This window comes from Pleurodeles waltl, chromosome 8, assembly GCF_031143425.1.
Source record: "Pleurodeles waltl isolate 20211129_DDA chromosome 8, aPleWal1.hap1.20221129, whole genome shotgun sequence".
NCBI lineage: Eukaryota > Metazoa > Chordata > Amphibia > Caudata > Salamandridae > Pleurodeles > Pleurodeles waltl.
In genome coordinates this window covers 882,374,572-882,402,537 of record NC_090447.1, presented here as the reverse complement: position 1 = coordinate 882,402,537, position 27,966 = coordinate 882,374,572, and the positions used below count along the sequence as shown (strand labels likewise).

General features: G+C 47.5%; 1 protein-coding gene across 1 annotated transcript in view; it reads left to right on the top strand.

Moving 5' to 3' along the window:
* IPO5 (importin 5) overlaps positions 1–27,966 on the top strand; it is a 531,657-nt gene that overhangs the window by 189,279 nt on the left and 314,412 nt on the right. The window contains exon 10 of the mRNA XM_069205185.1: positions 14,570–14,676. Coding sequence (XP_069061286.1) covers positions 14,570–14,676 — 107 coding nt within the window. The remainder of the gene's footprint in view (positions 1–14,569; positions 14,677–27,966) is intronic.

Below are 27,966 nucleotides of genomic sequence, written 5' to 3'. Positions count from 1 at the left end.
TTTCCTTTCTTTGTGCTCCTGACGTGAATCCAGGGCTTCTTTCCTGTTTTCTATTGGCTCTCAACTGTTTTCATATTGAATTGAGTGTGCAAGGAACTGAAACACAACCTAACACTACTGGGCTCAAACTATGCAGTGGCTGTCCAACTGATGTTTGTAACTGACCCGCAAGAGGTGGGATTTAGTGTTTGGGCTTGAGCACCAAGTCGTTCAAGGAGTGTACCCTCATGCACCCAAAGGGGACCACGATCTGGAAGCTGTCGAACATCAAAAGGTTGTACACTGTAGGAAGTTGGCTCTGTATATACTATCTCAAAGTAAAAGATGGTGTGCACAGTCCAAGGGTTACCCTTCGAGGCAAGATAGTGTCATCATTAGATAATTCTAATGCTCTATTTCGTGGTAGTGTAGTCGACCAGTAGGTTTATCAGAGGGTAGTGTTGAGCATTTGTTGTACACACAGGCAATAAATGAGGGACACACACTCAGACTTGAGGCCAATAGTTTTTATGTAGGAAAAATATATTTTCTTAATTTATTTTAGAACCACAAGATTTGAAGTAAATACATAAAATGCAAGGTACTCAAAACAGGTAAGTAAGGAACTTTGAATTAGAGCAGTAACATACAGTTTTAGTTAAAATGGCAATAAGCTTTTTCTAAAAGTGGACACAGTGCAAAAATCAACAGTTCCTGGGGAAGGTAAGTATTGGTTAGTTTTGCAGGTAAGTAAAGCACTTACAAGTTCAAGTTCCTGGGCATAGGCAGCCCACCGTTGGGGGTTCAAGGAAACCCCAAAGTCACTACACCAGCAACACAGGGCCGGTCAGGTGCCGAGGTCAAAGGAGGGCCCAAAACATTGGAACTGGAGCACCCCTGTTTCCGTAGGCGCCTGTCTGCCAACCGGTAAGTACCGGCGTCTTCAGAGGGCAGACCTGGGATTTTTTGTAGAGCACTGGAGGGGACCCAAGTATGCACACAACACACCCTCAGCGGCACAGGGGTGGCCGGGTGCAGAGTGCTTAGCAGGTGTTGGGCTTTCAATAGGAATCAATGGAGGGACCTGGCGGTCACTCTAGCAGTGCAGGCAGGGCATTTGGGGGGGAGGGGGGTGCGACTCGGGCCAGCCACTGACTGGGCTAGGCAGAGGGTCGCCTGATGGTAACTCCTGCACTGGACTTCGGTTCCTTTTGGTCCTGGGGGCTGCGGATGCAGTTCTTGGTCCAGGCGTCGGGTTTGTTCCAGGCAGTCGCGGTCCGGGGATCCTCTGGATCGCCTCTGCATGTGTCGGGGGGGGGGGGGAGAGAATCGTTTCAGGTTACTCACAAGGTCAGTCGCCTTGGAGTCCTCCCTGCAGTGTTGGTTCTCTGGAGCTCGAGCTGGGGGTGTCGGGTGAAGTGTGTGAAGTCTCGCGCTTCCGGCAGGAAGAGTGAAGTCTTTGAAACATCTCAGATTAATAAACCCTCCCTGATGCCTGTGAGGTATTAACTGCACCCAGAGGGCACTTTAGAGATGCCCCGTAAAAACGTACCAGCTACTAGTGGGTTGACTGACTGGTCCCGACCAGTTCAGTTCAGCCACCATAGACTCGTTTCTGGTCCCCCAACGGGTAAGTGAGCGCTCTTGAGGGCCAGACACAAAAACCTGCACTGAGCGGAGGTGTTACCACCTCACCCAGGAAGGATGGACATTCCAGGGTGGGAAGCTTCAAAGGTATAGCCGCCTTTGTAATGCAACGGAGTTGAAACCAGCCCCTCTGGCCTGCCCAAAAGATAACTCGTCCTGCAGCGGAGCCTCCATGAAACCCAGGAGGACCTCGTACCTGCTATAAAGACTCCAGACTCCTGTGAGCAGCAGCTCTGCTTTGCAATAAAGTATCAAACGACTCTGCATCCTCTGGAACAGCAAAGTTCTGACACGAGACGTGACCTCTACACCCATTGTCCATGACCCCAGGTGGAGTCAACCAACGGTGCCAGCAAGATTCCCTAGCTGTCCAGTATCAGTCCAGTGTGGTCTCACCATCCTGGACTCTCCCCTGCAATTCGCTTGCAGTCTCTGCATGCAGGCCTCCGCTCCCCGTAGCTGTATGGTGAGAGAAAACCCAACACCTCTAGCAGCCACTGTACCAGTCCCAACTGACTAGTGCCAGTGACATCCCCCGGCTTCCTTGAGTCAGTCTACCTTAGGCCCCCTCGTCTGTCCCCTGGTCTCCCAGACACTTGCAGCCTCAACAGGCAGGACCCGCCTGACCGAGAGTGCTCCTGGATGAAGAAACCCAACACCTAAGGACACCCCTTCATCCATCGCTTCTGGGCCCTGGAGAAAAGGACCAAAGGTGCAACTATGTACTGGAGCACCCCAAGTCTACTATCTACCTGTTGTCCCCGACTGGCTTCCTAGCCAGAGCCTGCAGCCTGTCTTCATGAGGCCCAAGCTCCCATAGGAAATCATTGGGCACCCGATGCCTTATTGCACCCCTGCACCTAGCTTGCCCCAGTGCTGCCCGTAGTGATCTGCTGGTGTGGTTCTGATCAATACCAGTACTTACCTTAATTCCCTGAGATTGTTTTTCTAAGTCAGTTAACCCTGTGTTTGCGGAACATTGTTTTTCTCCACAGGTTAATATTGAACTCTGAGAATTGCACTGTTTTTTTGAATCTGAAAAGTATTTGTGCTAGAAAACGTACTTGCCTGATTACAAAGTTCTTGGGTTTGAAACATGTATATAAAAAAATTCTATTTTTCTAACTTGGGCTCTGAATTATTCTTCAAGTGTCATTTAGTACCTCAGAGTACAACAAATGCTTAGCACTACTGTCTGATAAGCCTAACTGCTTGCCTACAGGATCACAAAAAAGAGCATTAGTCCGATCTACTTTTGCCTCTGCAAACTATTTGGGGATCCACTTGATACTGCACAATGTACTTCTTTTTAGCGCACCATATAGAGAGCCAGCTTCCTACATGTGAATTGAGCTCTAACCATTGCTAAGATTCCCAGTATAAGAATAAGCACATTGGTTTAAGCCAGTATGCTGTTGGGGCTCTGCTTTTTGGAGCATGGACAGCCTTGAGCAATTCTTGGGAGTGGCTCCTATATGAGGTCCCCACATTTCCAGAGTGGAATGGTAAGTGTGGAGCCACACTGAAATCATGGTACGAACGGTTTTTAATGCCAAAGATTTGTATAGTTTACTCTTTTGAACAGATTATAATTAAGGGTTTAGTCAGCCATGCCGCATCTTTCATTTTTAATTCCATTTTTGTGGTCTTGGTACAGACTTACTTGTGGCTTTCATCTGTATTTGTTCCTTTCTTGGATCTTAGCTTGTTGACCCTTGGTTTTGACTGGCTGTGTGCCTTCTTCCGCAGCTTACTTCAAGGAACTCCTTTTTTTTTTTTGTTTTTTTTTTTCCACCAACTACATTTTTATTTTAAGCACTCCATGGGAGTAAGGTTTACTCTTCAAATGTCACTGCATGTTGTCCTTGCACTGTCTGGTGACGTGCCAGGCACCATATGGAAACATTTGTGATGCTCCATGATGGTCTCCTGCACCATCCTCTGCCAACACTCTCCATTGCAGTAGCTTCTATTGGTTATGCCAGTGCTGGAGGCTTTTGAACTCTGGTCAAATTAGCAGACCCAATAGCCGCAACCAGTTATGTTGAAAGTAGAGAACATGGTTTTCTATGCTTTCATGATGGCAGCTGCCTTGCGTTACTGACATGCGTTACAATATCATGTCACATTGACTCAATAAGTGGCAGCATACACTGTGATGGCTATCTTGAAAGTATATACAATAAGACGTTCCATTGGCAAAGCCCATTTCAAAATAACAAAGCAAGACTTATTGGCTTTATTTTCCCAAAGATTGATAGGCTTGTTACATGAGAGTATTGAAAGAAAATATTGCACTTGACTTGGGAGGGGATTTATAAATAGGACTAGTTTTCTCCAAGTTACTGTTTATGACCCCAACGTGCATACGTTTGACTGAAAACTAGTATGTGAAAGTAACCTTTCCAACCTGCTTTCCTTTACCTCTGATAGGCATGGGTCTTCTTGTATAGGGAAGAACTGAAGTAGAACATTGGCAAGTGTAGGGTCTGTGAGTAGGTGTAGCTGCATAATATTTTGGACACTGGAATGTATTTCACGTAGAGTACTTAAATTGATTATATTTTTAAAGTTTTTTTTTTTTTTTCTTCAGCTTTACTTTTACTAGTTAGCCCTTTGTCATCAGTTGGTGCTCAGTTTTTGGACTTGCCGCTTCAGATTTTTGTTTCCTGAGGATAATCTTTCTTATGAGGTGTAGGAAGCTGCCTCCTTAGAGCACCAAAAAGAGGTACCCTGTGTAAAGAGTCCAAGCAAACCCCAGATGAATTAAAGGCACAAATGACACCCCAGATGCTCTTTTCTGGTGGTGTGGATGAGCATATGAGATGGTAGGGCTAAGCATGCAGTGCACGCACATAGGCAGTAAGTGAAACGCACTCAAAGCTGATGCGGATTTAATAAAATAACAGCTACTTTTATGTATATTTTGATATCAGCTCACTGGAATCTGGTAAGTACTTTTAGGTGTAGGAAATTGCCTCTTTTTGACATGGTCACCCCACTGCAGGCTGCGTGCCTGGGTGCATCTAAAAGTGAAAACACTGTTGCCTAACACTGCATGCAATATATGTAAGTCACCCCTAAGCAGGCCTTCAGCCCTAAGGCAGGGGGTATTATATTACATGTGATGGCATATCTGCATATTCTGACATAGTGAGTGAACAGGGAAGCCATTTTCAATACATGTGCTGGACTCTGGCCGATATGAGTTCCCCAGTTACATGTCTTCACTGAAAATAAACGTTTGGTGTAGGAAAGTACCCTCTTCTCTCGTAGGGGATTTCCATGTATAGTCCTAAGCACTGAATAGTTCCGCGCGTCTGCGGGGACCCCGGAGCACTGATGTGAAGTATATTCTTAAGTGCAAAAAAAACAGCCCTTTGAAAAAAGGTCTGTCAAAAACCACTTAAGAATAACACTGTGCAGCCTATGTGAACAGCTACACAGGCCAAATTGTTGAAAAGAAAACAGCTGTAGTGTAAATTCACGTTCAAATACCTATTTATTCTAGAAATGTAATAAAAAATACATTCTCATACTTTATTTACACCTCATGAGAATAAAACAATGCAGGTCAGTGTAGCCCATAGGCTGCCATTATACAGAATGTAAATAGAGCTGTGCCTTTAAGAAAGTAAAGTCTTCCTGTATCCCATCATGCACAGCAAAAGGCAATTGCCTCAGTTCTTTTTTCCGGCTCCTGCTGACAGGACCCTGAAGCATTGAGCTCTACCTCACAAAGCTGTTTTTGACAAATTCAATTAAAATCTTTGGTATTTTCAATTTCACTCGACTTTTTTAATATTGAGTGAACATTTGCTAATCTTTTCTGTAAAATTCTGACAAATTTAAGGTTTTTTTTATTTTAGAAATGCCTTCACTTTTTGATAAATGCCCTTCTTGTGGCAGAAAAAAGGCTAAAACAGATCCACGCCGGGTCTGTATAATTTGCCTTCCTTCCAGCCACAAACCTGATTCCTGTGACATCTGTAGAACTTTCTCCAGAAGGACTCTTCGTGATAGGGAGAAAATTCGACTTCAAGCAAGAGAGGACAGGAGAAGTGGTCAATCTGCCACGGAGCGAGGAGAAGGTTAGTCTTCTACCAGGGCTCACCCTGTTTCCTCTGCAACTTCGGCCAGACCTGCTCAGAAAAGGCATAGGTCTCCGACGTCGAGGGCATCGACATCGAGGCCAGGAACGGCGCCAACATGCTCGCCGTCTAGGACCGGTTCAACGGCGAGAAAGCAACCTCGTTCGACGTCTGCAGCCGTTTCGCCGTCGAGACGGCGTGAACGCTCGCCGTCGAAGGTCTGGATCGCCGACTAGGGCGGTCGACGTCGAGGGTCTGGGTCGACGCGGCGAGGACGATCGATGTTGAGAGAGAGTGCTTGCCGTCGAAGACAGTCGCCGTCATCGCATCAACAGCGAAGGTCATCGTCGAGAGGATCTCAGCGACGAGGGGAATCGACGTCAAGAGGCACCTGACGTCACTGTACTTTGACGTCGAGGAGTGTGTCGACGTCGAGGCGGCAGTCAACGAGACCTAGAAGGGTTTATACCACTTCAGAATCCTCGGCCTCACTCATGCTGCTTCCAGCTTCGCCGCAGTCTCTCCTCAACAGCCGCCGTTGCCGCAGACACCAGCAACACCTACGGCTCCTCTTCCGGCTCCTCCTTCAGAGTGTTCCGAGGACTCCAGCGGAATCCATAAGACATTCCAGACATTCCTCTGGACGTTCATCTTCTTCTCGGCACCATCGTAGATCTCCACATTCACGTCATAGGCATTCTTCTTCGTCTACACGGGACTACTCTCCAACCCTATCGGACTCACCATCCCCGAGAGTGTCCCCCATAGATGACGTGTGTAGGAAGTTGGCTCTGTATGTGCTATTTCAAAGTAAGGAATAGCATGCACGGAGTCCAAGGGTTCCCCTTAGAGGTAAAATAGTGGTAAAAATAGATAATACTAATGCTCTATTTTGTGGTAGTGTGGTCGAGCAGTAGGCTTATCCAAGGAGTAGTGTTAAGCATTTGTTGCACATACACATAGACAATAAATGAGGTACACACACTCAGAGACAAATCCAGCCAATAGGTTTTTTATATAGAAAAATATCTTTTCTTAGTTTATTTTAAGAACCACAGGTTCAAATTCTACATGTAATATCTCATTCGAAAGGTATTGCAGGTAAGTACTTTAGGAACTTCCAATCATCAAAATTGCATGTATACTTTTCAATTTATTCACAAATAGCTGTTTTAAAAGTGGACACTTAGTGCAATTTTCACAGTTCCTAGGGGAGGTAAGTATTTGTTAGGTTAACCAGGTAAGTAAGACACTTACAGGGCTTAGTTCTTGGTCCAAGGTAGCCCACCGTTGGGGGTTCAGAGCAACCCCAAAGTCACCACACCAGCAGCTCAGGGCCGGTCAGGTGCAGAGTTCAAAGTGGTGCCCAAAACACATAGGTTAGAATGGAGAGAAGGGGGTGCCCCGGTTCCGGTCTGCTTGCAGGTAAGTACCCGCGTCTTCGGAGGGCAGACCAGGGGGGTTTTGTAGGGCACCGGGGGGGACACAAGCCCACACAGAAATTTCACCCTCAGCGGCGCGGGGGCGGCCGGGTGCAGTGTAGAAACAAGCGTCGGGTTCGCAATGTTAGTCTATGAGAGATCTCGGGATCTCTTAAGCGCTGCAGGCAGGCAAGGGGGGGGTTCCTCGGGGAAACCTCCACTTGATCAAGGGAGAGGGACTCCTGGGGGTCACTCCTCCAGTGAAAGTCCGGTCCTTCAGGTCCTGGGGGCTGCGGGTGCAGGGTCTCTCCCAGGTGTCGGGACTTTGGATTCAAAGAGTCGCGGTCAGGGGAAGCCTCGGGATTCCCTCTGCAGGCGGCGCTGTGGGGGCTCAGGGGGGACAGGTTTTTGTACTCAGTCTTAGAGTAGTCCTGGGGTCCCTCCTGAGGTGTTGGATCGCCACCAGCCGAGTCGGGGTCGCCGGGTGCAGTGTTGCAAGTTTCACGCTTCTTGCGGGGAGCTTGCAGGGATCTTTAAAGCTGCTGGAAACAAAGTTGCAGCTTTTCTTGGAGCAGGTCCGCTGTCCTCGGGAGTTTCTTGTCTTTTCGAAGCAGGGGCAGTCCTCAGAGGATGTCGAGGTCGCTGGTCCCTTTGGAAGGCGTCGCTGGAGCAGGATCTTTGGAAGGCAGGAGACAGGCCGGTGAGTTTCTGGAGCCAAGGCAGTTGTCGTCTTCTGGTCTTCCTCTGCAGGGGTTTTCAGCTAGGCAGTCTTTCTTCTTGTAGTTGCAGGAATCTAATTTTCTAGGGTTCAGGGTAGCCCTTAAATACCAAATTTAAGGGCGTGTTTAGGTCTGGGGGGTTAGTAGCCAATGGTTACTAGCCCTGAGGGTGGGTACACCCTCTTTGTGCCTCCTCCCAAGGGGAGGGGGTCACAATCCTAACCCTATTGGGGGAATCCTCCATCTGCAAGATGGAGGATTTCTAAAAGTTAGAGTCACTTCAGCTCAGGACACCTTAGGGGCTGTCCTGACTGGTCAGTGACTCCTCCTTGTTTTTCTCATTATTTTCTCCGGCCTTGCCGCCAAAAGTGGGGCCTGGCCGGAGGGGGCGGGCAACTCCACTAGCTGGAGTGTCCTGCTGGGTTGGCACAAAGGAGGTGAGCCTTTGAGGCTCACCGCCAGGTGTGACAATTCCTGCCTGGGGGAGGTGTTAGCATCTCCACCCAGTGCAGGCTTTGTTACTGGCCTCAGCGTGACAAAGGCACTCTCCCCATGGGGCCAGCAACATGTCTCGGTTTGTGGCAGGCTGCTAAAACTAGTCAGCCTACACAGATAGTCGGTTAAGTTTCAGGGGGCACCTCTAAGGTGCCCTCTGTGGTGTATTTTACAATAAAATGTACACTGGCATCAGTGTGCATTTATTGTGCTGAGAAGTTTGATACCAAACTTCCCAGTTTTCAGTGTAGCCATTATGGTGCTGTGGAGTTCGTGTTTGACAAACTCCCAGACCATATACTCTTATGGCTACCCTGCACTTACAATGTCTAAGGTTTTGTTTAGACACTGTAGGGGTACCATGCTCATGCACTGGTACCCTCACCTATGGTATAGTGCACCCTGCCTTAGGGCTGTAAGGCCTGCTAAAGGGGTGTCTTACCTATACTGCATAGGCAGTGAGAGGCTGGCATGGCACCCTGAGGGGAGTGCCATGTCGACTTACTCGTTTTGTCCTCACTAGCACACACAAGCTGGCAAGCAGTGTGTCTGTGCTGAGTGAGAGGTCTCCAGGGTGGCATAAGACATGCTGCAGCCCTTAGAGACCTTCCTTGGCATCAGGGCCCTTGGTACTAGAAGTACCAGTTACAAGGGACTTATCTGGATGCCAGGGTCTGCCAATTGTGGATACAAAAGTACAGGTTAGGGAAAGAACACTGGTGCTGGGGCCTGGTTAGCAGGCCTCAGCACACTTTCAATTGTAAACATAGCATCAGCAAAGGCAAAAAGTCAGGGGGCAACCATGCCAAGGAGGCATTTCCTTACAACGTGAATACATTCCAAGAGGTCCTAGTGCGCGGGGCGACTAAACTAAATATCCCGCTGGCGATACCCACCCCATCCACCTCAGTGATTTTCGAGACTTTACGACAGAGGACATCTTCAAGACCTTTACTTCCACTGGTCCCAGGTCTTATTGAACCAGCAATGGATATTTTTCTAACACCGGCCACAACGAAATCTGCTCCTTTAATACTTATTAAAAAGTATCGCCCACCGGAGCAAGATCCTCTATTTCGAAGGTTGGACCCGATGCCGGACTCTGTGGTGATAGTAGCTGCAAAGAAACTACACTCTACATCACCATCTTCCTCCTCGCCTCCGGACAAGGAGAGCAGAAAAATCGATGCTGCAAGCAGAAAAGTATGCTCTACCGCAGCCATCACAATGAAAGCAGCCAGTGCCACTGCTTTATTAGGAAGATATGATCGGTCCCTTTGGGGCTCTATACTGCAGTTTGCGGAACACCTACCCAAGGACAAAAGGGAAGATTTCTTGGAGGTAGTGGGTGAGGGATCCATGGTTTCCAACCAGATAATAAGCACTGCTGCTGATTCTTCGGTACTTTCGGCACATAACTACGCTCATGGAGTAGCACTAAGACGACACGCATGGTTGCAATTGACATCTCTCAAACCAGAGGCGCAACAGAGAATTCAGAATTTACCATTCTCAGGCTCTACTTTGTTCGGCTCTCATGCCGATGACGAGATGTCAAGAATGAAGTCTGAGCTAGACACTCTAAAAGCGGTAGGCATCGAACACCCAAAAGAACAGCGAAAAGTATTCCGTCCCTACCAGCGAAGGCTTTTCACCCACAGATATCAGACACCACACTGGATGTCCTCACGTCCCCAGCAACAACAGCAACATCAAAGGCCTTTCTCGACGCAGCGAAAGTCGACAAGGGGTCGATCCACGCCGCAAACTCCGGCAACTCGCCTGGCTCCCGCGTCTAAGCCCTGAATCTTCGCTTCCCCCTTCTCCGTTATCCACTCCGGTAGGGGGAAGTATCACAAATCATCTGGACGAGTGGCTACGCATCACATCAGACGCCTGGGTATTGAATATTGTGCGACATGGTTACGCTCTCAGATTCACCAGTCCTCCTCCATCTGTTCCACCCAAACCAGCCAGCCACCACCTCGAAGCTCTTCAGTTGGAAGTCGCTATTCTATTACAAAAAAGAGCTATAGAACCCGTCCCGATCAATCAACGCGGGAAAGGGATTTATTCGAGGTATTTTCTAGTACCAAAGAAGGACAAACAAGAGTTTCGTCCCATTCTATACCGAAGGACCGCAAACAAGTGGATTCGCAAAGAGAAATTCAGGATGCTATCCTTGCACCAAATTTATCCGCATCTTCGTCAGGGCGATTGGCTCTGCGCGATAGTCCTTTGCGACGCTTATTTTCACATTCTGGTGAGCAAGAAACATCAAATTCCTAAGGTTCACTGTCGGCAAAAGTCATTACCAATTTGCGGTTCTACCCTTCGGCCTCAAATCAGCGCCGAGAACTTTTTCCAAATGCATGGCGGTGGTAGCCGCCCATCTGAGGAAGCATCGAATATTTGTCTACCCCTATCTAGACGATTGGCTCATAAAGGCCTCCAACTATCCAGAGGCCCAACAACATTTCAAATGGGCTCAACAGCTGCTACAGAATCTCGGTCTTCAAGTCAATCTTCTGAAGTCCACAGCAACGCCTGTTCAGAGGCTGCATTACTTAGGGGCCGTTCTAGATACCAATCAAGGAAAGGTGTTTCCTTCGGAGGAACGACTATTATCGATTCTCAAAGTGCAAACAACTAGAGAGAACTCCACAGACCACTGCAAGAGCAATCGCCTCTCTACTGGGCTCGATGGCGTCTTGTATCCACCTCGTTCCCAATGCTCGCCTCCATATGAGACACTTACAGGAATGCCTGGAGGATCAATGGTGTCAACTGATGGAAGATTGGGAGAGCGCAGTTCTTCTTACTCCCCATGCCCTACAGTCCCTCAAGTGGTGGTGTTCACCCAATAATCTCTTGGTGGGGATTCCTTTCCAGCAACAGCCTCCAGCTCAAACCATCGTAACAGATGCATCACTGCTCGGATGGGGAGCGCACATGGATCATCTTCGAGTCCAGGGCAAGTGGTCAGAGAGAGAGTCTCTATCATATCAACCTGCTGTAGCTTCGCGCAGTCCATCTTGCGCTCAAAGCCTTCCTACCTTCTCTGAAAACGGAAACTCTCCTCCTCCAGACGAACAACGTGGCCTCCATGTATTACGTAAACAAACAAGGAGGCACCAGGTCCAGGATATTATCCAGGGAGGCTCAGACAATCTGGCATTGGCTTCTAGCCAGGAACCTGTCGCTAGTAGCAACTCACCAGCCGGGCAGCCAGAATGTTCAAGCAGATGCTCTCAGCCGCGTAATGGACGAGAACCACGAATGGGTATTACACGACGACGTCGTTTCGTTCCATTTTCGCACTATGGGGTACCCCCTCTATAGACGTTTTCTGGGGTTGCGAAAAGAAAAAATGCCAAAACTTCGCCTCCAGATATTACCATCCAGGGACAACGGGGAATGCCCTGTGGATAAACTGGTCAGGAGCATTTCTTTACGCCTTTCCACCGCTTCCCCTGATACCGGCAGTCCTTCAGAAGCTATCCAATGCCCAGTCCAAAATGATTCTAATTGCTCCAGAATGGCCACGCCAATGGTGGTTTCCAGACCTTCTTCACCGGTCACTCAAGCCACACATCAGACTGCCTCATCGTCCAGATCTGCTCACGAAGTTCAGAGGGCAGATATCTCATCCCAACCTCATCATTGAGTTTGGCTCCTGAGCTAGTTCAATATGGACACTTGAACCTACCTCAGGACTGTATGGAAATCCTAAGAGAGGCAAAGCGACCTTCCACACGATCGGCTTACGCATGCAAGTGGAAAAGATTCTGTGTGTGGTGTTTGGACAACAACACTGACCCGATATCCTGTGGAGAGGAAACCATCCTGCCATACTTACTAAGTTTGGCAAAATCGGGTTTACAATTGTCATCAATAAAAGTGCACTTGGCGGCTCTAACGGCATATAGAAAGAGCCCCTCTCAAACCTCCTTTTTTAGGATCCCAGTTATCAAGGACTTCCTTGAGGGCTTAAAGGTCTTTCCTCCCATTAGGAGGCCATCTCCTCCATGGGAACTGAATGTTGTCCTATCACGTCTGATGCTACCTCCATTCGAGCCAATACATAAAGCATCACTTCAACATCTCACGTGGAAAACTGCCTTTCTGGTTGCAATCACATCAGCGCGTAGGGTCAGCAAAATCCAGGCCCTTTGCGCTCAAGAACCCTACATGGTCTTTCACTCTGCGAAAGTAGTGATGAGGACCCATCCAAAATTTTTACCAAAAGTAGTTTCCGACTTTCATGTGAACCAAACCATTTCATTACCAACTTTCTTTCAAAATCCAACTACCCCTGCCGAGAGAACTCTGCATTCTCTGGATGTAAAGAGGGTTTTGAAATTTTACTTGGACAGGACAAAATGCTTACGTAAATCGCAGCAACTCTTTGTTAACTATGGCCCAGTTAGAACAGGGTTGGGCACGTCTAAGCAATCATTATCCAGGTGGATTGTTTCATGTATACTGTTATGTTATCAGTTAGCGAACAAATCTCTTGGTGGCAGGCCAAAAGCCCATTCTACTAGAGGGAAGGCAGCTACTGCGGCCTTAATGAGAAATATCCCTTTGGCAGAGATATGCAAGGCAGCCACTTGGAAATCGGTCCATACCTTTACACAGCATTACTGCCTTGATACAGACGCTAGGGCAGATGCGCAGGTTGGACAGGCCTTGCTTAAGAATTTATTTGCTTGACTTGTTTTTTGGTCAGTATTATTCTGTCTACTCCACGCGGTTATGGGGATTGGCTTGCTAGTCTATTCAGTGCTTATGACTATACATGGAAATCCCCTACGAGAGAAGGAATGGTTTCTTACCTGTAACTCCAGTTCTCTCGTAGGTGTATTTCCATGAGTTATCAGCAACCCTCCCTCCTCCCTGGTGGAGTTGACATGGGAAAGGTTGCCATAATAGTATCGATGAAGGTACTACAACAAATGTTTTGTTCCTTCATGTCAGGTTATAAGCCTTCAAAAAGAACTGAGGCAACTGCCTTTTGCTGTGCATGATGGGATACAGGAAGACTTTACTTTCTTGAGAGGTGTAAATAAAGTATGAGAATGTATTTTTTTTTAATTACATTTCTAGAATAAATAGGTATTTGAACGTGAATTTACACTACAGCTGTTTTCTTTTCAACAATTTGGCCTGTGTAGCTGTTCACATAGGCTGCACAGTGTTATTCTTAAGTGGTTTTTGACAGACCTTTTTTCAAAGGGCTGGTTTTTTGCACTTAAGAATATACTTCACATCAGTGCTCCGGGGTCCCCGCAGACGTGCGTAACTATTCAGTGCTTATGACTATCATGGAAATACCCCTACGAGAGAACTGGAGTTACAGGTAAGAAACCATTCCTTTCTTGGCATGGTTTCTCCCCCCCCCCCCCCCCCCCCCCCCTTATTTTCTGCTCGTTGTCAGTGTTTGACTGTGTTCACTGGGATCCTGCTGACCAGGACCCCAGTGACTACGCTCTCTCCCTTCAAACTTAGTTACTTGAACCACTTACATGGGGGGCCCCAGTATGCCAAATGTGGGATGTAAGTCCCTAGTATATTGTACCCAGGGCCTTGGGGGTACCAGGGGATCCCCATGGGCTGCAGCATGTATTAGGCCACCCATGGGGAGCCCATGCAAAGTGTATCTGCAGGCCCTCCTAGCCCACTGTTCCTTGTTGTAGTTTCACGTTTTGGAGCACCTTGTCACGCAGCCTGCAGTGGCAGTCTGCATGAGTTTGGTACTGGGTCCCTTAGAGTGGCACAAGTTATCATGCAAGTCTTAGGGACCCTCTGATACCTAGCTCCTAGGTATCAGAGGTACCACTTGCTAGGGACATAGAGGTGCTAAAGGCCTGGTCAGTTGGGGATCAAGTAACCAGTGTTCTTGTTTTTGGGTAAGGAACACTGGCACTGGGGACATGGTTAGCAGGGACCCAGTGTATTTCAGTCAAAGCTGCATCAAAACCAGGCAATAGTATGGATCATTTGCATCCTTCACTTGACATGTCTTTTCTGGGCTGTATAGTAAAACATTGTTTACAGGCGTATAGTGGTAGACTGCTAGAGATTGTAAATAAGCTAAACTATTAGTAATGCCTTCGTTTCTGTGGTAGTTCTTGACTAGATTTAACTAAAATACACATGGTAAATTATGCTATGGAAGTAAACTTTGTGATCATTCTACATGTTTCTGTTGTAGCAATGCAGTTGCTGGTGAAAGTGCCCTGGATAGAATGGCATGTGGACTTGGTGGGAAAATAGTATTACCAATGATTAAAGAACACATCATGCAGATGCTACAGAACCGTAAGTAATTCTCGAAGCAGGCAATCTGTGCAGACTTTCCCATTTTTGTTTGACAAGAATTCATACAGTGTCTGACCACAGCCAAAGTTCGGTCCTCTGCCCATCTTTCCATATCGTTATATCAATTTAACTCTTTTGAGTCATTGTCCCGGTAGACCTGAGCTCTTTGGAAGTTCCCGGAATATAAGAGGGCCTATAGTAGAACACTTGCTGTAACACCAGTGTAAACGAACACTAGCAATCGGCACTAAGCAACTGCTTGTTTGGTTGTTTCAGGCAGAGAGAGCACTTTATTTTTTTTCAGCTGTTGTATTTGTTACTGTTAATCACATTTTTAAATGGCTCAGTGGTAGAACATTGAGCAGTATTTACTGTGTCCTTCTGAATTTTGAGTTTACTCCAGCATTGGAACTTTTTATAGATTCATATGCTTGAATCATTCTCCATCGTCAAGATGGGAGTCCCCAGTACCTTAAAGACAATGTCCCAAAGACATAACCTGTATAACAAATTCTCTTCATTTTAGCAACCCATCCAAGTCTTTATGTAAAGAGGACCAAACTTGAACCTCAGCCAATCAGAGCACCACCCTTTAGAACCCTCCTGCGAGAAGCTCCAGCACCTCAGATTTTCTAAGCACTATCGACAAACATATGATAGACAAAGGTGAGCTTCCCCGGGGAGGCGGGTGGGTCGCATGTGAATCTATGAAAGATTCCAATACTGGAGAACTATAGTTAAAGGTAAGTAACTTATTTTCTCACTCCATTATTGGAACTTTCATAGATTCACATGCTTGAATCAGACTAAAAAGCAGTATCGAGCACATTGCATTAAACTTTCATTCCCAAACCCCTCCATCAGAGATTGTAGAGCTGATATTAATAGCATGAAAAAAAATTATGTTCCTTATATATACAAACACCTACATTTTGATACTCATATGTTATGGTATAAGGAAAACATGTAAATATAGCAAAGCAAAAAACATGCAGTGGGCGAAGAAAAAAGAAATGGATGGGTGGAGGGAGGAAGTGTGAGCTCGACGTTACTGGAACAGATGTCGCAGGACCGCCTGACCAACCGCTGCATCTCCCGTAGGAATGGCATCCAGACAATAGTCTCGTAAAGGTGTGAGTAGTCTTCCAGGTGGCTGCTCTGCAAATGTCCCGCAGGGGTACACCTGCAAACAGTGCCATGGACGCTGAGACACTCCTCGTTGAATGCGCCCTCCCTGAGGATTGTAAAGGTTTCCCAGCTGCTTGGTGGCAAACGTTTATAGCTGCTACTATCCATCTGGCTGCACTTCGTTTAGAAAGGGCCTGCCCTTTCCTAGGAGCACTGTATGCAACAAATTGAGTAGACCTACTAAAAGTCTTGGTCCTCCAAGTAAAACTTAAGGTTCCTTTTGATGCCCAACAAATGGAGAGCTCTCTCCGCCGGAGACGTTGGATTCGGAAAGCGATTTTAGAACCACCAGTTGGTTAATATGAAAGTCTGATGGCACCTTTTGGTACAAATTTGGCGTTTGGCGAAGTATGACTATCTTGTTTAAATTGGAGGAAAGGCTCCTGAATAGTGAATTCCCTGGATCTCACTGACCCGCTTGGAAGAAGTAAGGGCTAGAAGCAGAGCCACCTTCCACGATAAAGGTTTGAGATCTGCTCTGTGTATCTGTTTAAATGGGTGTTTCATAAGTTGAGAAAGAACAGTGTTGAGTTGCCAGGATGGCTGAGGAGGCCTTACTGGTGGAAAAACTCAAAAGAGCCCTTTAAAAAAACTGCTTAATTAACCTAGATGACCACAGAGATGGAGCTGCAGGCGAACGCCTGTAGCGAGATATCGCCGCCAAATGCACCCTAATGGATGCATGTGCCAAGCCTGTAAGTGGCAGATGGAGGAGATAGGGTAGTATTCGCTCTACAGTGCCAATAGTGGATAAATGTGCTGGTTCTGACACCACGAGCAAAATCTCTTCCATTTCAACTCAGACAATTTGTTGGTATTCTCTGCTCTGGCCTTTGCAAAAAATATCGACACTCTGGCCGAATGTCTAAATGGGCGAACTCCTTGTGTTCAGGAGTCAGGCCGATAACTTGAGTGATCTGGTGTCTGGGTGTAGAATCTGGCCCTCGTTCCTCAATAGCTGTGGTGACACTTTCAGCGGAATGTTATCTGCCTCCAAGAACAGGAGGAGCTCTGAGAACCAATGTTGGCGGGGCCAAAACGGAGCTATTAGGATGAGTCTGCAATGTTCCTGCTTGATCTTTGACAGCACCTTTGATATTAGAGGAATGGGTGGAAAAGCGTAGGCAAATATCTTGCACCATGCCATCAAACGCATTCCCGCAAGATCCCGGATGGTGAGCCCAACTTGAGTAAAAGCGGCATTTGGTGTTCTGCAGGGATGCAAACAGATCTAGTTTGGGTTTCCCCCACCTCCCTGAAGATCTGGTCAAGCACGTCCTGATTCACCTCCCATTCGTGACAAGAGGACGTCAGTCTGCGGTCTCGTTCCACCTTCATGGTAGATGTTCTGCATGTAGAGTGATGCCATTGCGAATGGTCCAGTCCCAAATCGTCTGTGATTCCCCGAGACAGGAGAGATTTTGTTCCCACCTGTTTAAATAATGCATGGCTGCAGTATTGTCTGTCCTTATGAGAACTGCTGTGTGCTCTATCCTTGGAAGGAAAGCCTGCAGGGCCAAGAAAATCGCTCTAAACTCCAGAAAGTTGATATACTTTTGGAAGGACTTGCTCCACTTCCCACTGATTTGAAGATCCTGAAGATGTGCTCCCCAGCCCTGTAGGAAAGCGTACGTGGTGATGACCATCAGGGGCTTGAGGTGGTAGGAAAGAAAGACCTACTCCAAGGTTCCGCTGACTTTTCTGCCAGTGGACAGCCTGGACCATCCGAGGAGTTGCACTGATAAGTTTGAATGAGTTGTCTCTCTGTATCCATTGTAGATCTAATTCCTCCTTCAGAGGTCTCAGCCTTACTAGACCAAAGGGGAATAACTGAACGCAAGAAGACATCATCCCCAGAAGTGATTTGTAAATGCGTACAGAGACTTTTTTTCTTTGCACTTTGTTTACCAAGGAAACAAGTTTAGTGTCTCTTATCGATGGGAAAGCTCAGTTTCTGATGGTGTTGATCTTTGCACCTAGGAAGGTTGTTACCCTTGTAGGTAAGATGTTTGACTTTGATTCAGAGTGAGACCCAGCTCGTCGAATAATACTATGCAGGCTGTTGTCGTGAGCTGCTTGAGACAACTGCGCCTTGATGAGCCAATCGTCTAAGTAAGGAAAAATTTGAGTTTTCTTCTTTCTTAGGAAAGCCTCCACCAGAGCTAGGTACTTTGTAAAGATCCTGGGGGCGGACTTCAAGCCGAATGGAAGGACTCTGAATTGGAAATGGCTGCCGGCTCCCATAACGTAGATACTTCCTGTGGGCAAGTGAAATTGGAATATGGAAGTATGCGTCCTGGAGATCCAGAGACGTCCTATAATCTCCGTGGTTCATGTGGAGAATAATATCTTGCAATGTGACCATGCAAAAGGTTTGGCGTTTGAGGTACTTGTTTAGGCCTGTGAGATCTAAAATGGGACACCAAGATTCCCAGTTCTTGTGTACCAGGAAAAAACGGGAGTGAAAACCTTTGCCCTTCTCCAAAGAAAGAACTCTATTGCCCCCTTTCTGAGCATGGTCCCAACCTCCAGCCGGAGTTGTTTTAGATGCTTCTGCACGAAGGTATGCGGACAAGCAGGTGGGCGTTGAACGAACTCTAAAGTATGGCCAAATCAAACCGTGTTTAAAACCCACTTGTCTAATGTAATTTGCGCCCACTTTCTGTATAAGTGTAATTATTTCTCCTATCTTCCTGCTCTGTGGCAAGGCTGTAGCCAAAGCCCGAAAGTTGTCTGACGTCTGGCTGTCTCTTTATCCTGACGCGATCTTCCCCTAGGAGGGGGTCTGCAATATGACACCTGAGGGGGTTGCCTTTGGGTATATTGAGGCTGGAACTGTTGTGTAGCGTAGGAGGGTTAGCAAACGGACTGGTAAAACCCTCCTAAGTCGGACCCCTCCTAAGTCGAGACTCCCTGACCTCTGGAAGCTCAAAAAGGAACCTTTTTAAATTTAAGGGTACCTAAGGACCTTACGGTGTCAGTATCTGGTTTTATAGCCTGCAAGGCTTCATCCACATGCTTGGCAAATAATGCTTCTCCCTCAAAAGGGAGGTCCAACACCTTGTTCTAAACCTCCGGATGGATATTGCTCTTAACCAACCCTGCTGTCTCGCAACTGCTCCGCCCGCTAATTGTTGAGAAGCTGTTGTTGCAATGTCCATAGTGCAGTCAAACACCTCAACTGAGGTGCCCTCACCCTCCAAGAGGATCTTTTTAATCTCTGCCTTAGACTCTTCCGAGATGTGATCCAGGTATGGGGCAATATCCGCCCATAGCTGTCTGTCGTACCTCCCCAGGATTGCTAACAAATTTGCTGCCCTCACTATGAGGCCAGACATAGAAGAAAACCACTTCCCAATGTTGTCCAGCCTTCTACCCTCTTTGTCCGGAGGAGCTGAAAGTGTCTTTGGGACATTGTCTTTTTTTTAAGGTACTGGGGGACTCCCATCTCGACGACGGGGAATGATTCAAGCATGTGAATCTATGAAAGATTCCAATACTGGAGAATTATAGTTACAGGTAAGTAACTTATTTTCTTCTCTCCCCTTCCACCTTCTAGAGCAAAATTGAACTGTTTATCCTCGGTACCATGAGTGCTGTGCCAAAAGATACTTTGCTATTGAACTGCAGTGCACCTCTACTGCCCACAAATGCAACCGTCTGGAAACTAACTTTCACCCATTCATGCTTCCATTATCAGTAAGAGGGGAAATTTAAAATTAGTGCTGTGTAAACAGATCCTTCAATTTTGCATACCACCTCAGCTATATTGGTTGGTTTTGAGAGCACCACCTAAAAAAGGCTTTCCTTCATGCTGATAAAGATACAAATAAAGAAAACTTCGGTGGCGAAAGAGGATACATAATGTAGCTAGTCCAAAAACTAGCAAAACCTGTGTTCATACCCTAAGCTAGAATAAGCCACAACTGAAGCATAGCAAGTGACCTGTTTTTAGACAGCATCTTGTATCCCACGCTGCAATCATTGAAGTTGACAACTTGTTCTTGAATGTAGTCAGGCCAAAATTACCTTACTGATAACAGTGCAAACATTCTTGAAGTAAAGGAAGCTAAATATACAATTTTCCCCCATGATTATCCTGCCCTTTCAAGTTGAAGAGTTTCTGTATGGGGTGTCTGAAGAAGTAACCCCAACAACTTGCAAAGAAGCAGACCTGTTACCTTTCAGAATGGAGTATCCATGTTAAAGGCTTGGCTACCTTTAATAGATCAACCCCCCCCCAAATATTACGTGTTTTTCAAGATCTCCTACCTAGACTTAATGTATAATCCTCCCTCCCCCCTTTCTTCCCCGGGAATCCAACCTCTCCCCTCAGTGAAACTGTCTGAAGCTTTGAGATCTTCTTTGCAGTCTCATTGCATTCATGAGCAAAGATTGCCTTCCATTGTTGTGAAGTACTTGGATGCTGCAGCTGAGGCCCAGGGGGGTGTCTTGGGGACACCACTGGTTGGATAGGACAGAGGGTCACCTGCTGGTCGATACGAAGGCCTGGGGGCTGCCGGTGCAGTGTGTCCTTTAGGTGTTGGATACCTTTGTGAGCTTGCAGTCAGAGTTCCTCTGGATTCTCGCTACAGATGTCGTTGTGGGGGGCTGGAGGGGTCAACCCAGGATGAGCTCTTGTTCCCAATCGCCTTGTGACCCTTTCCTGCTGGGTGGACCACCTGGACACAACCCGTGGGCATCTGGTGCACAGGGGGCAGAGGTCGCTGGGCCCGCTGGATGTGTTGCTGTTCTTTTTGCAGTTTCTCTTAAGCAGGAGACAGGCTGGGAGGGACGGGGGTTGGGGCCAAAGCAGTTGTCTTCCTTCACTGCAGGGGTTTCAGCTCAGCAGTCCTTCTTTGTAGGTCTCCAGGAATCTTTTGAGCTGGGTTCAGGGGGGGCCTTAAATTCTAAATTTTGGGGTGCGTTAGGGTCCGGGGGCAGTAGCCACCCTCCTTGTGCCCACTCCCTTTTGGGGAGGGGGCACATTACTATCCTTATTGGTCCTAATCCTCCAAAGCAAGACGGAGGATTTCTCAAGGAGGGGGTCACTTCCGCTCTGGACACCTTAGGGGTGGTCCTGGCTGAGGGTGGGGGGGGGGGGGGGGGGGTGGGTGACTCTTTGTTTTTCCTGATTTTTCCCTCTGGACTTACTGCCAAAAGTGGGGTTGTCTGACAGGAGGAGGGGGGTGGATGCATCTCCACTAGCTGGAGTGCCCTGGGGGCACTGTAATCCGAGGCTTGAGCCTTTGAGGCACACCCCCAGGTGTTACAGTTCCTGCAGGGTGAGGTGTAAAGCACTTCCACCCAGGGCAGGCTTTGTTTTTGACAATAGAGTGCACAAAAGCACTCACCCCATGTGGTCAAACTCGTCTGAATGTGGCAGGCTGCCACAGACTGGTCAGTCTTACACTAGCAGTTGGGTTAACATACAAGGGTCTTAGTTGTGTACCATGGCTGTGTCCATTGTCAGAACAAAGGCACAGTTTTAGGGAAAACACTGGTGCTGGGGCTTGGTTAGCAGGGTCTCTGCACACTTCAATCAATGTTGGCTTCAACACTAGGCAAAAAGTGTGTGTGCGTGTGGTGGGGGTTAACCATGCCAACAGTGGCATTTTCCTACGGTAACAAAGCAAAAAACAACAACTTTTAGGTAGGCATAGAATAAACGCTAAATGATCTAAAGGTAGCCCAGAGTGTCTGTCAAAAACTTGGAAACCTCTCTTAAATACTCATTGGGGTTAGTTAGCATTATCAATCCTACCACTAATCCACACCTCAACAGCTTACTGTACAAACTGGAATTTGATCTACACCTTGCCTTTCATGCTGTATAATGCGACCTCCAACTTACAGCAATTGAGCGCTTTCGCTAACTGTTTCTAGATCAGCAGATGTCTGAATTGACAACATTTTGTAGTACAGACCATGCAATAACAGAAGCCACAAAAGTAAAAACAAGTTCTCCTTTATAGCTGTGCTTATCCTGTGAATAATAGGTTGAATGGAAACCATACACCCTTGGTATAATAGACTGTTCTTTGCCAGAAATTTGATGTGGTGTTCTGTTAAAGCTGGCTGTGCTTCTGACATGTATCAAGTTCACATCCTTCATGACAAAGACGCTGTAAGGTAAATGGGCAGGTTTTTTTTTATTTTTTTTTATTCTGGAGCTGCTTGCACTGACTTGTAAACAATCACTGGGGGGATGGTTTCTTGTCTTAGTGCTTGCTCCTCTGATGCCTATAAATGTACTTTTCCCCTCTGAAACACCCTTCCCCTTTTCCTGTATTTTGCAGTTTGTTGCTTAACCACAGCTCTTTCTAGCTTGAACACAAACTATTTAGACTACTTTGGCTAGGATTTGCATACTGTACCTGCCTAGAAAACCTCACAGGACTGACTTCTGCTGGGAGAAATTTTTTGACTTCAGACAAGTGTTGCAGACTGTTTGGCTTGTGTTTCACTTATGCGCTCCAATGTGGGATAAATACTTGCCCCATTAAGGCAGTAACTCCTGCCTCATCTGGTCTTTGTACTCTAGTGATGTGTTTTATGACCTAGACATGAGCATTCTCAAGAGCTCTCAAGCCTTGGCAGCATCTCGCTGCTGTGAACAGTAGAAGAGGAGCTGGTCTAGAACACCTAGTAAGATCTATCCAAGGCCCATATGTCAAACTGCATTGAATTCCCAATAGGTTGAATTCCCAATAGGCTGATTGACTCAAACCTTGAAGCCCAAATGACAAGGATTGTCTCATTTGGGCTTCAAAAGATGCATCTATACTTTCACATCTGGACGGTCCTGGGCATATCCCATAACCTTAAGGGTCCTGTACATATAACAATCACGTCACTGATTAACAAGTTTTTCCTTTACAGTCTGCCTCGTGATTGTGTTCTTTTGGATATGGCTAGTCTTGATCGTGAAGCCATGTGAACCATCTCTATTGTGAACTCTTCCATAGATAAAGCAATTTACAAATCCCGGTGGCAAGTGTTTGTTGGCTCGTGATGGGGCTGAAGTATCAGACATTCTCTTGAGCCCAGGCAAGGGAACTCGGTGCAGAGGTGTTTTTGTCTGGCGGGGTCGGGGCGTTGGAGGCTTTCACGGTTCTTGGTTCACCTGCAGCAGAGAGGAAAAACACAGCAAGACAGGCATAGAGCTGGCCTCTTGAAGTCGTCGACACGCAGGTAAGTTTTTGGCAGCGTTTGTGTGCTGGCTGAACACAAACCAACCTTGGTGCTTGCAACTGCCAATGGTACCCCTGGGTATTGGTGCAGGGAGGCTCCGGGCCGGCTCAGCATCTCGAAGACAGGATGGGTCAATGGAACTGCACTCCTGGATGTTCAAGATCCTCTTCCTGGCAAGTTGCTCCTTCGGTGGACCCGATGGTCATCAAATCTGGGAGCCGGACAGTCTCATTAGGAGCCTGCTCATGGAAGGGAATGGCTCCCTGTAGGAAGTTGGCTTTGTATATACTATTTCAAAGTAAGAAATAGCATGTACAGAGTCCAAGGGTTCCCCTTCAAGGTAAGATAGTGGCAAAAAGAGAATTCTAATGCTCTATTTTGTTTACAAGTAATACTTCAAATGAAAGGTATTTCATGTAGCTAACCAGGACCCCAGTGCCAGATCGCTTCCTCCAAAACTGCAGTCGTTTTGACAGTTGGGTAAAACCTTTAGAGCCCACTGTAAGTCCCTAGTAAATGTTACCCCTGGTACTTAGGGCCTGGGGTACTCTGGAGGGTCCCTAGGGTGGCACAATTTGTACTGCAGCCCATAACGGACTCCTCACCAAGCACATGACTAGCTGCCATTGCATGCTACGTGTCTTGGTGCAGACAAGTGAAAACAGGACATAATGCACAGCCTGTGTGCCATGGGTCCTAAGCACTGCATGTAAAATATGTTAGAGCTGTAACCCCTGCTAGAGGGGTTACTAAGGCAGGATGCATTACTTAACATGAGGGCTTATCGGCATGAGCCCCTGCTATGTCTGTCGCTTCTCAGACATAGTAAGTGTTCAGGGAAGTCATTTTAAATGTCTGTTCTGGAGACTGGTCAACACAAGTTGAACTTGTGGACTGGTTTATGCACAGAGGGCACCAAATTTGCCCTTCAAAGCAAACCTGTGGCTTGGGCAGGCTATCCCTCCCAAGCCAGTCACACCTGTTTCCAAAGGGAGAGGTTACCACCTCCCTCTCCCAAAGGAAATCCTTTATTCTGCCTTCCTGGGCTTGGTCCGATCAAGCTGTAGGAGGGCAGAAACCTGTCTGGGGGGTGGCAGCAGTTGGGTTGTCCAGAAAACCCTGCAAGGCTGGTGGTAGCAATGCTGGTGGTCCTCTAAGGAGCCCCCAGAGAGCATGGAATCATACTTCCAATACTTGCAACAGTATTGGGGTATGATTCTGCCATGTTTGATACCAAACATGCCCAGGTTCGGAGTTACCATTATGTAGCTGGACATAGGTGGTGACCTATGTCCAGTACATGTGTAAAATGGCGTCCCCGCACTCAAGGTCCAGGAAAAAAGATCTGGAGTTTGTGGGGGCACCTCTGTAGTGCAGGGGTGCCCTCACACACAGGTCCCTGCCCTCTGGGCTGAGACAGCCTACCATAGGGATGAATTACAGTCACCTGGTCCGGTGACCTGTAGTGAAAATGGGTGCATGCACCCGTTTCACACAGGCTGCAATGTCAGGCCTACAGAACCCTTTGCATGGGCACCCTATGGGTGGCAGAATAACTGCTGCAGACCATAGGGGTCCCCTGAAACCCCAATGCCCTGGGTGTCTAGGTATCATATACTAGGGACTTACATGGTGGGGACCAGTATGCCAATTGTGGGAAGAAAAAGGTACAATTTACAGGCGAGAGCAAGACTGCTGGGGTCCTGGTTAGCAGGATCCCAGTAGACAAACACAATGACAATAGGCAGAAAATGTGGGTAACCATGCCACGAAAGAGGGTACTTTCCTACATGGATTTAATGATGCATGCATGTAGGAAGTTGACTCTGTATGCACTTTTTCAAAGTAAGGAATAGTATGCACAGAGTCCAAGGGTTCCCCTTAGAGGTAAGATAGTGGCAAAAAGAGAATACTAATGCTCTATTTTGTGGTAGTGTGGTCGAGCAGTAGGCTTATCAAAGGAGTAGTGTTAAGCGTTTGTTGTACATACACACAGGCAATAAATGAGGAACACACACTCAGAGACAAATCCAGGCCAATAGGTTTTGTTATAGAAAAATATATGTTCAATGGCATCTGTCGCTGTAGATACGCATGTTTTGCAATAGCTCGCCATCTGGTGTTGGGCCGGAGTGTTACAAGTTGTTTTTCTTCGAATTAGTCTTTCGAGTCACGGGACCGAGTGACTCCTCCTTTTGTCTCCATTGCGCATGGGCGTCGACTCCATCTTCGATTGTTTTTTTTCCGCCATCGGGTTCGGACGTGTTCCTGTTGCTCCGAGTTTCGGAACGGAAAGATAGCTAATTTCGGAAGATTTTCGTCGGTATTGTTGCGTTCGGGATCGGCGTAGTTAGATTCAACACCGCGTCGAAGGATCGAAGAGCTCCGGTGCCCTTCGGGGGTAGTTTTTTCGATCCCCCGTCGGGGCCTGGTCGGCCCGACCGCGTGCTGAAGAACGCCGATGGAACGGACCCCGTTCCGTTTCTGCCCCAAATGCCACAATAAATATCCCTATACAGACCAACACTTGGTCTGTAACCTGTGCCTGTCACCTGAGCACAGTGAAGACACCTGCGAGGCCTGTTGTGCGTTCCGGTCCCGAAAAACACTCCGAGACCGTCGAGCCAGGAGACTTCAGATGGCGTCCGCGCCGACAGCCCACCGAGAGTTCGAGGAACAAGAGGAAGGTACCTTCTCGATCCAAGACTCAGACTCCGAAGGATTCGACGATACACAAACCGTGAGTAAGACGTCAAACCACTCAGAGGAAGATTTACAAGGCCCAGGGGACGCCACTGCCACCAGGCCATGGCTCCACCCATAAATTCGGTGACCGACCGTCGGCACCGAAAAAGGCCCAAACAGTGCCGAGATCGTCCGACTCCGGTCGAGACACCGGCACGCAGCCTTCTCGGGACCGAGAAAGTGCTGGAGACAAGCATCGACACCGAGATGCCGGTGTAGACACGGCTCGACGCCGAGACAGCGGCCCCGAAGAAGATCGGCGCCGACAGGTTTCGGCCCCGAAAATGAAAAAAGTCACCTCTGAGCCGAAAAAGGACGCAGACAGGGTTTCGGCCCCGAAACAAACTGCAACCGACCCAGCTTCAGGCTCTTATACAGAAGAGCACTCGCTAACCTCCCAAATGCAAAAGCATAGGTTTGAGGAAGAGCTACAATCAACTGATGTGGACCATACGCAAAAGCGTATTTTCATACAGCAGGGGACAGGAAAAATAAGCACCCTTCCCCCTATTAGAAGAAAGAGAAGGTTGGAGTTCCAAACTGAACAGACACCACAACCAAAAGTGGTGAAAAGAGTTACCCCACCACCCTCTCCTCCGCCCGTGATTAACGTCTCACCAGCACAAACTCCGTCACACTCCCCAGCTCACACCACCATGAGCCAGGGTGACCAAGATCAAGACGCATGGGACCTATACGACGCCCCAGTGTCAGATAACAGTCCGGAGGCATACCCTACGAAGCCATCTCCACCAGAGGACAGCACCGCGTATTCCCAAGTGGTGGCTAGAGCAGCACAATTTCACAACGTAAGCCTCCACTCAGAACAGGTCGAGGATGATTTTTTATACAACACACTCTCCTCCACCCACAGCTCATACCAAAGCCTGCCTATGCTCCCTGGTATGCTCCGGCACGCAAAAGAAATCTTTAAGGAGCCGGTCAAAAGTAGGGCAATCACACCAAGGGTGGGAAAAAAAGTATAAGGCGCCTCCTACAGACCCAGTTTTCATCACTACACAGCTGCCACCAGACTGTTGTTGTAGGAGCAGCTAGGAAAAGGGCCAACTCCCACACATCTGGAGATGCACCACCCCCAGATAAAGAAAGCCGCAAGTTCGATGCAGCTGGTAAGAGAGTCGCAGCACAAGCTGCAAACCAGTGGCGCATCGCGAACTCCCAGGCACTACTTGCGCGCTATGACAGAGCCCATTGGGACGAGATGCAACATCTCATTGAACATCTGCCCAAGGACTTACAAAATAGGGCAAAACAAGTGGTTGAGGAGGGACAGACCATTTCCAACAACCAGATCCGCTCCTCCATGGACGCTGCAGATACAGCTGCACGGACAATTAATACATCTGTAACTATCAGAAGGCATGCATGGCTCCGAACGTCTGGATTTAAACCAGAGATTCAACAAGCAGTTCTCAATATGCCTTTTAACGAAAAAGAACTGTTCGGTCCAGAAGTGGACACAGCGATTGAGAAACTCAAAAAAGACACGGACACGGACACTGCCAAAGCCATGGGCGCACTCTACTCCCCGCAGAGCAGAGGGAATTACAGCACATTCCGTAAAACACCCTTTAGAGGGGGGTTTCGGGGTCGGAGCACACAGGCCAGCACCTCACAAGCAACACCGTCCAGTTACCAGGGACAGTATAGAGGAGGTTTTCGGGGACAATATAGAGGAGGGCAATTCCCTAGGAATAGAGGAAGATTTCAGAGCCCCAAAACCCCTACTACTAAACAGTGACTCACATGTCACTCACCCCCTCCACACAACACCAGTGGGGGGAAGAATAAGTCATTATTACAGAGCATGGGAGGAAATCACTACAGACACTTGGGTTCTAGCAATTATCCAACATGGTTATTGCATAGAATTTCTACAATTCCCTCCAAACATACCACCAAAAGCACAAAATTTGACAAAACATCATTCCAATCTCCTGGAGATAGAAGTACAGGCACTATTGCAAAAGAATGCAATCGAATTAGTGCCAAACACACAAATAAACACAGGAGTCTACTCACTGTACTTTCTGATACCAAAGAAGGACAAAACGCTGAGACCAATCCTAGACCTCAGAGTAGTGAACACTTTCATCAAATCAGACCACTTTCACATGGTCACACTACAAGAAGTATTGCCAT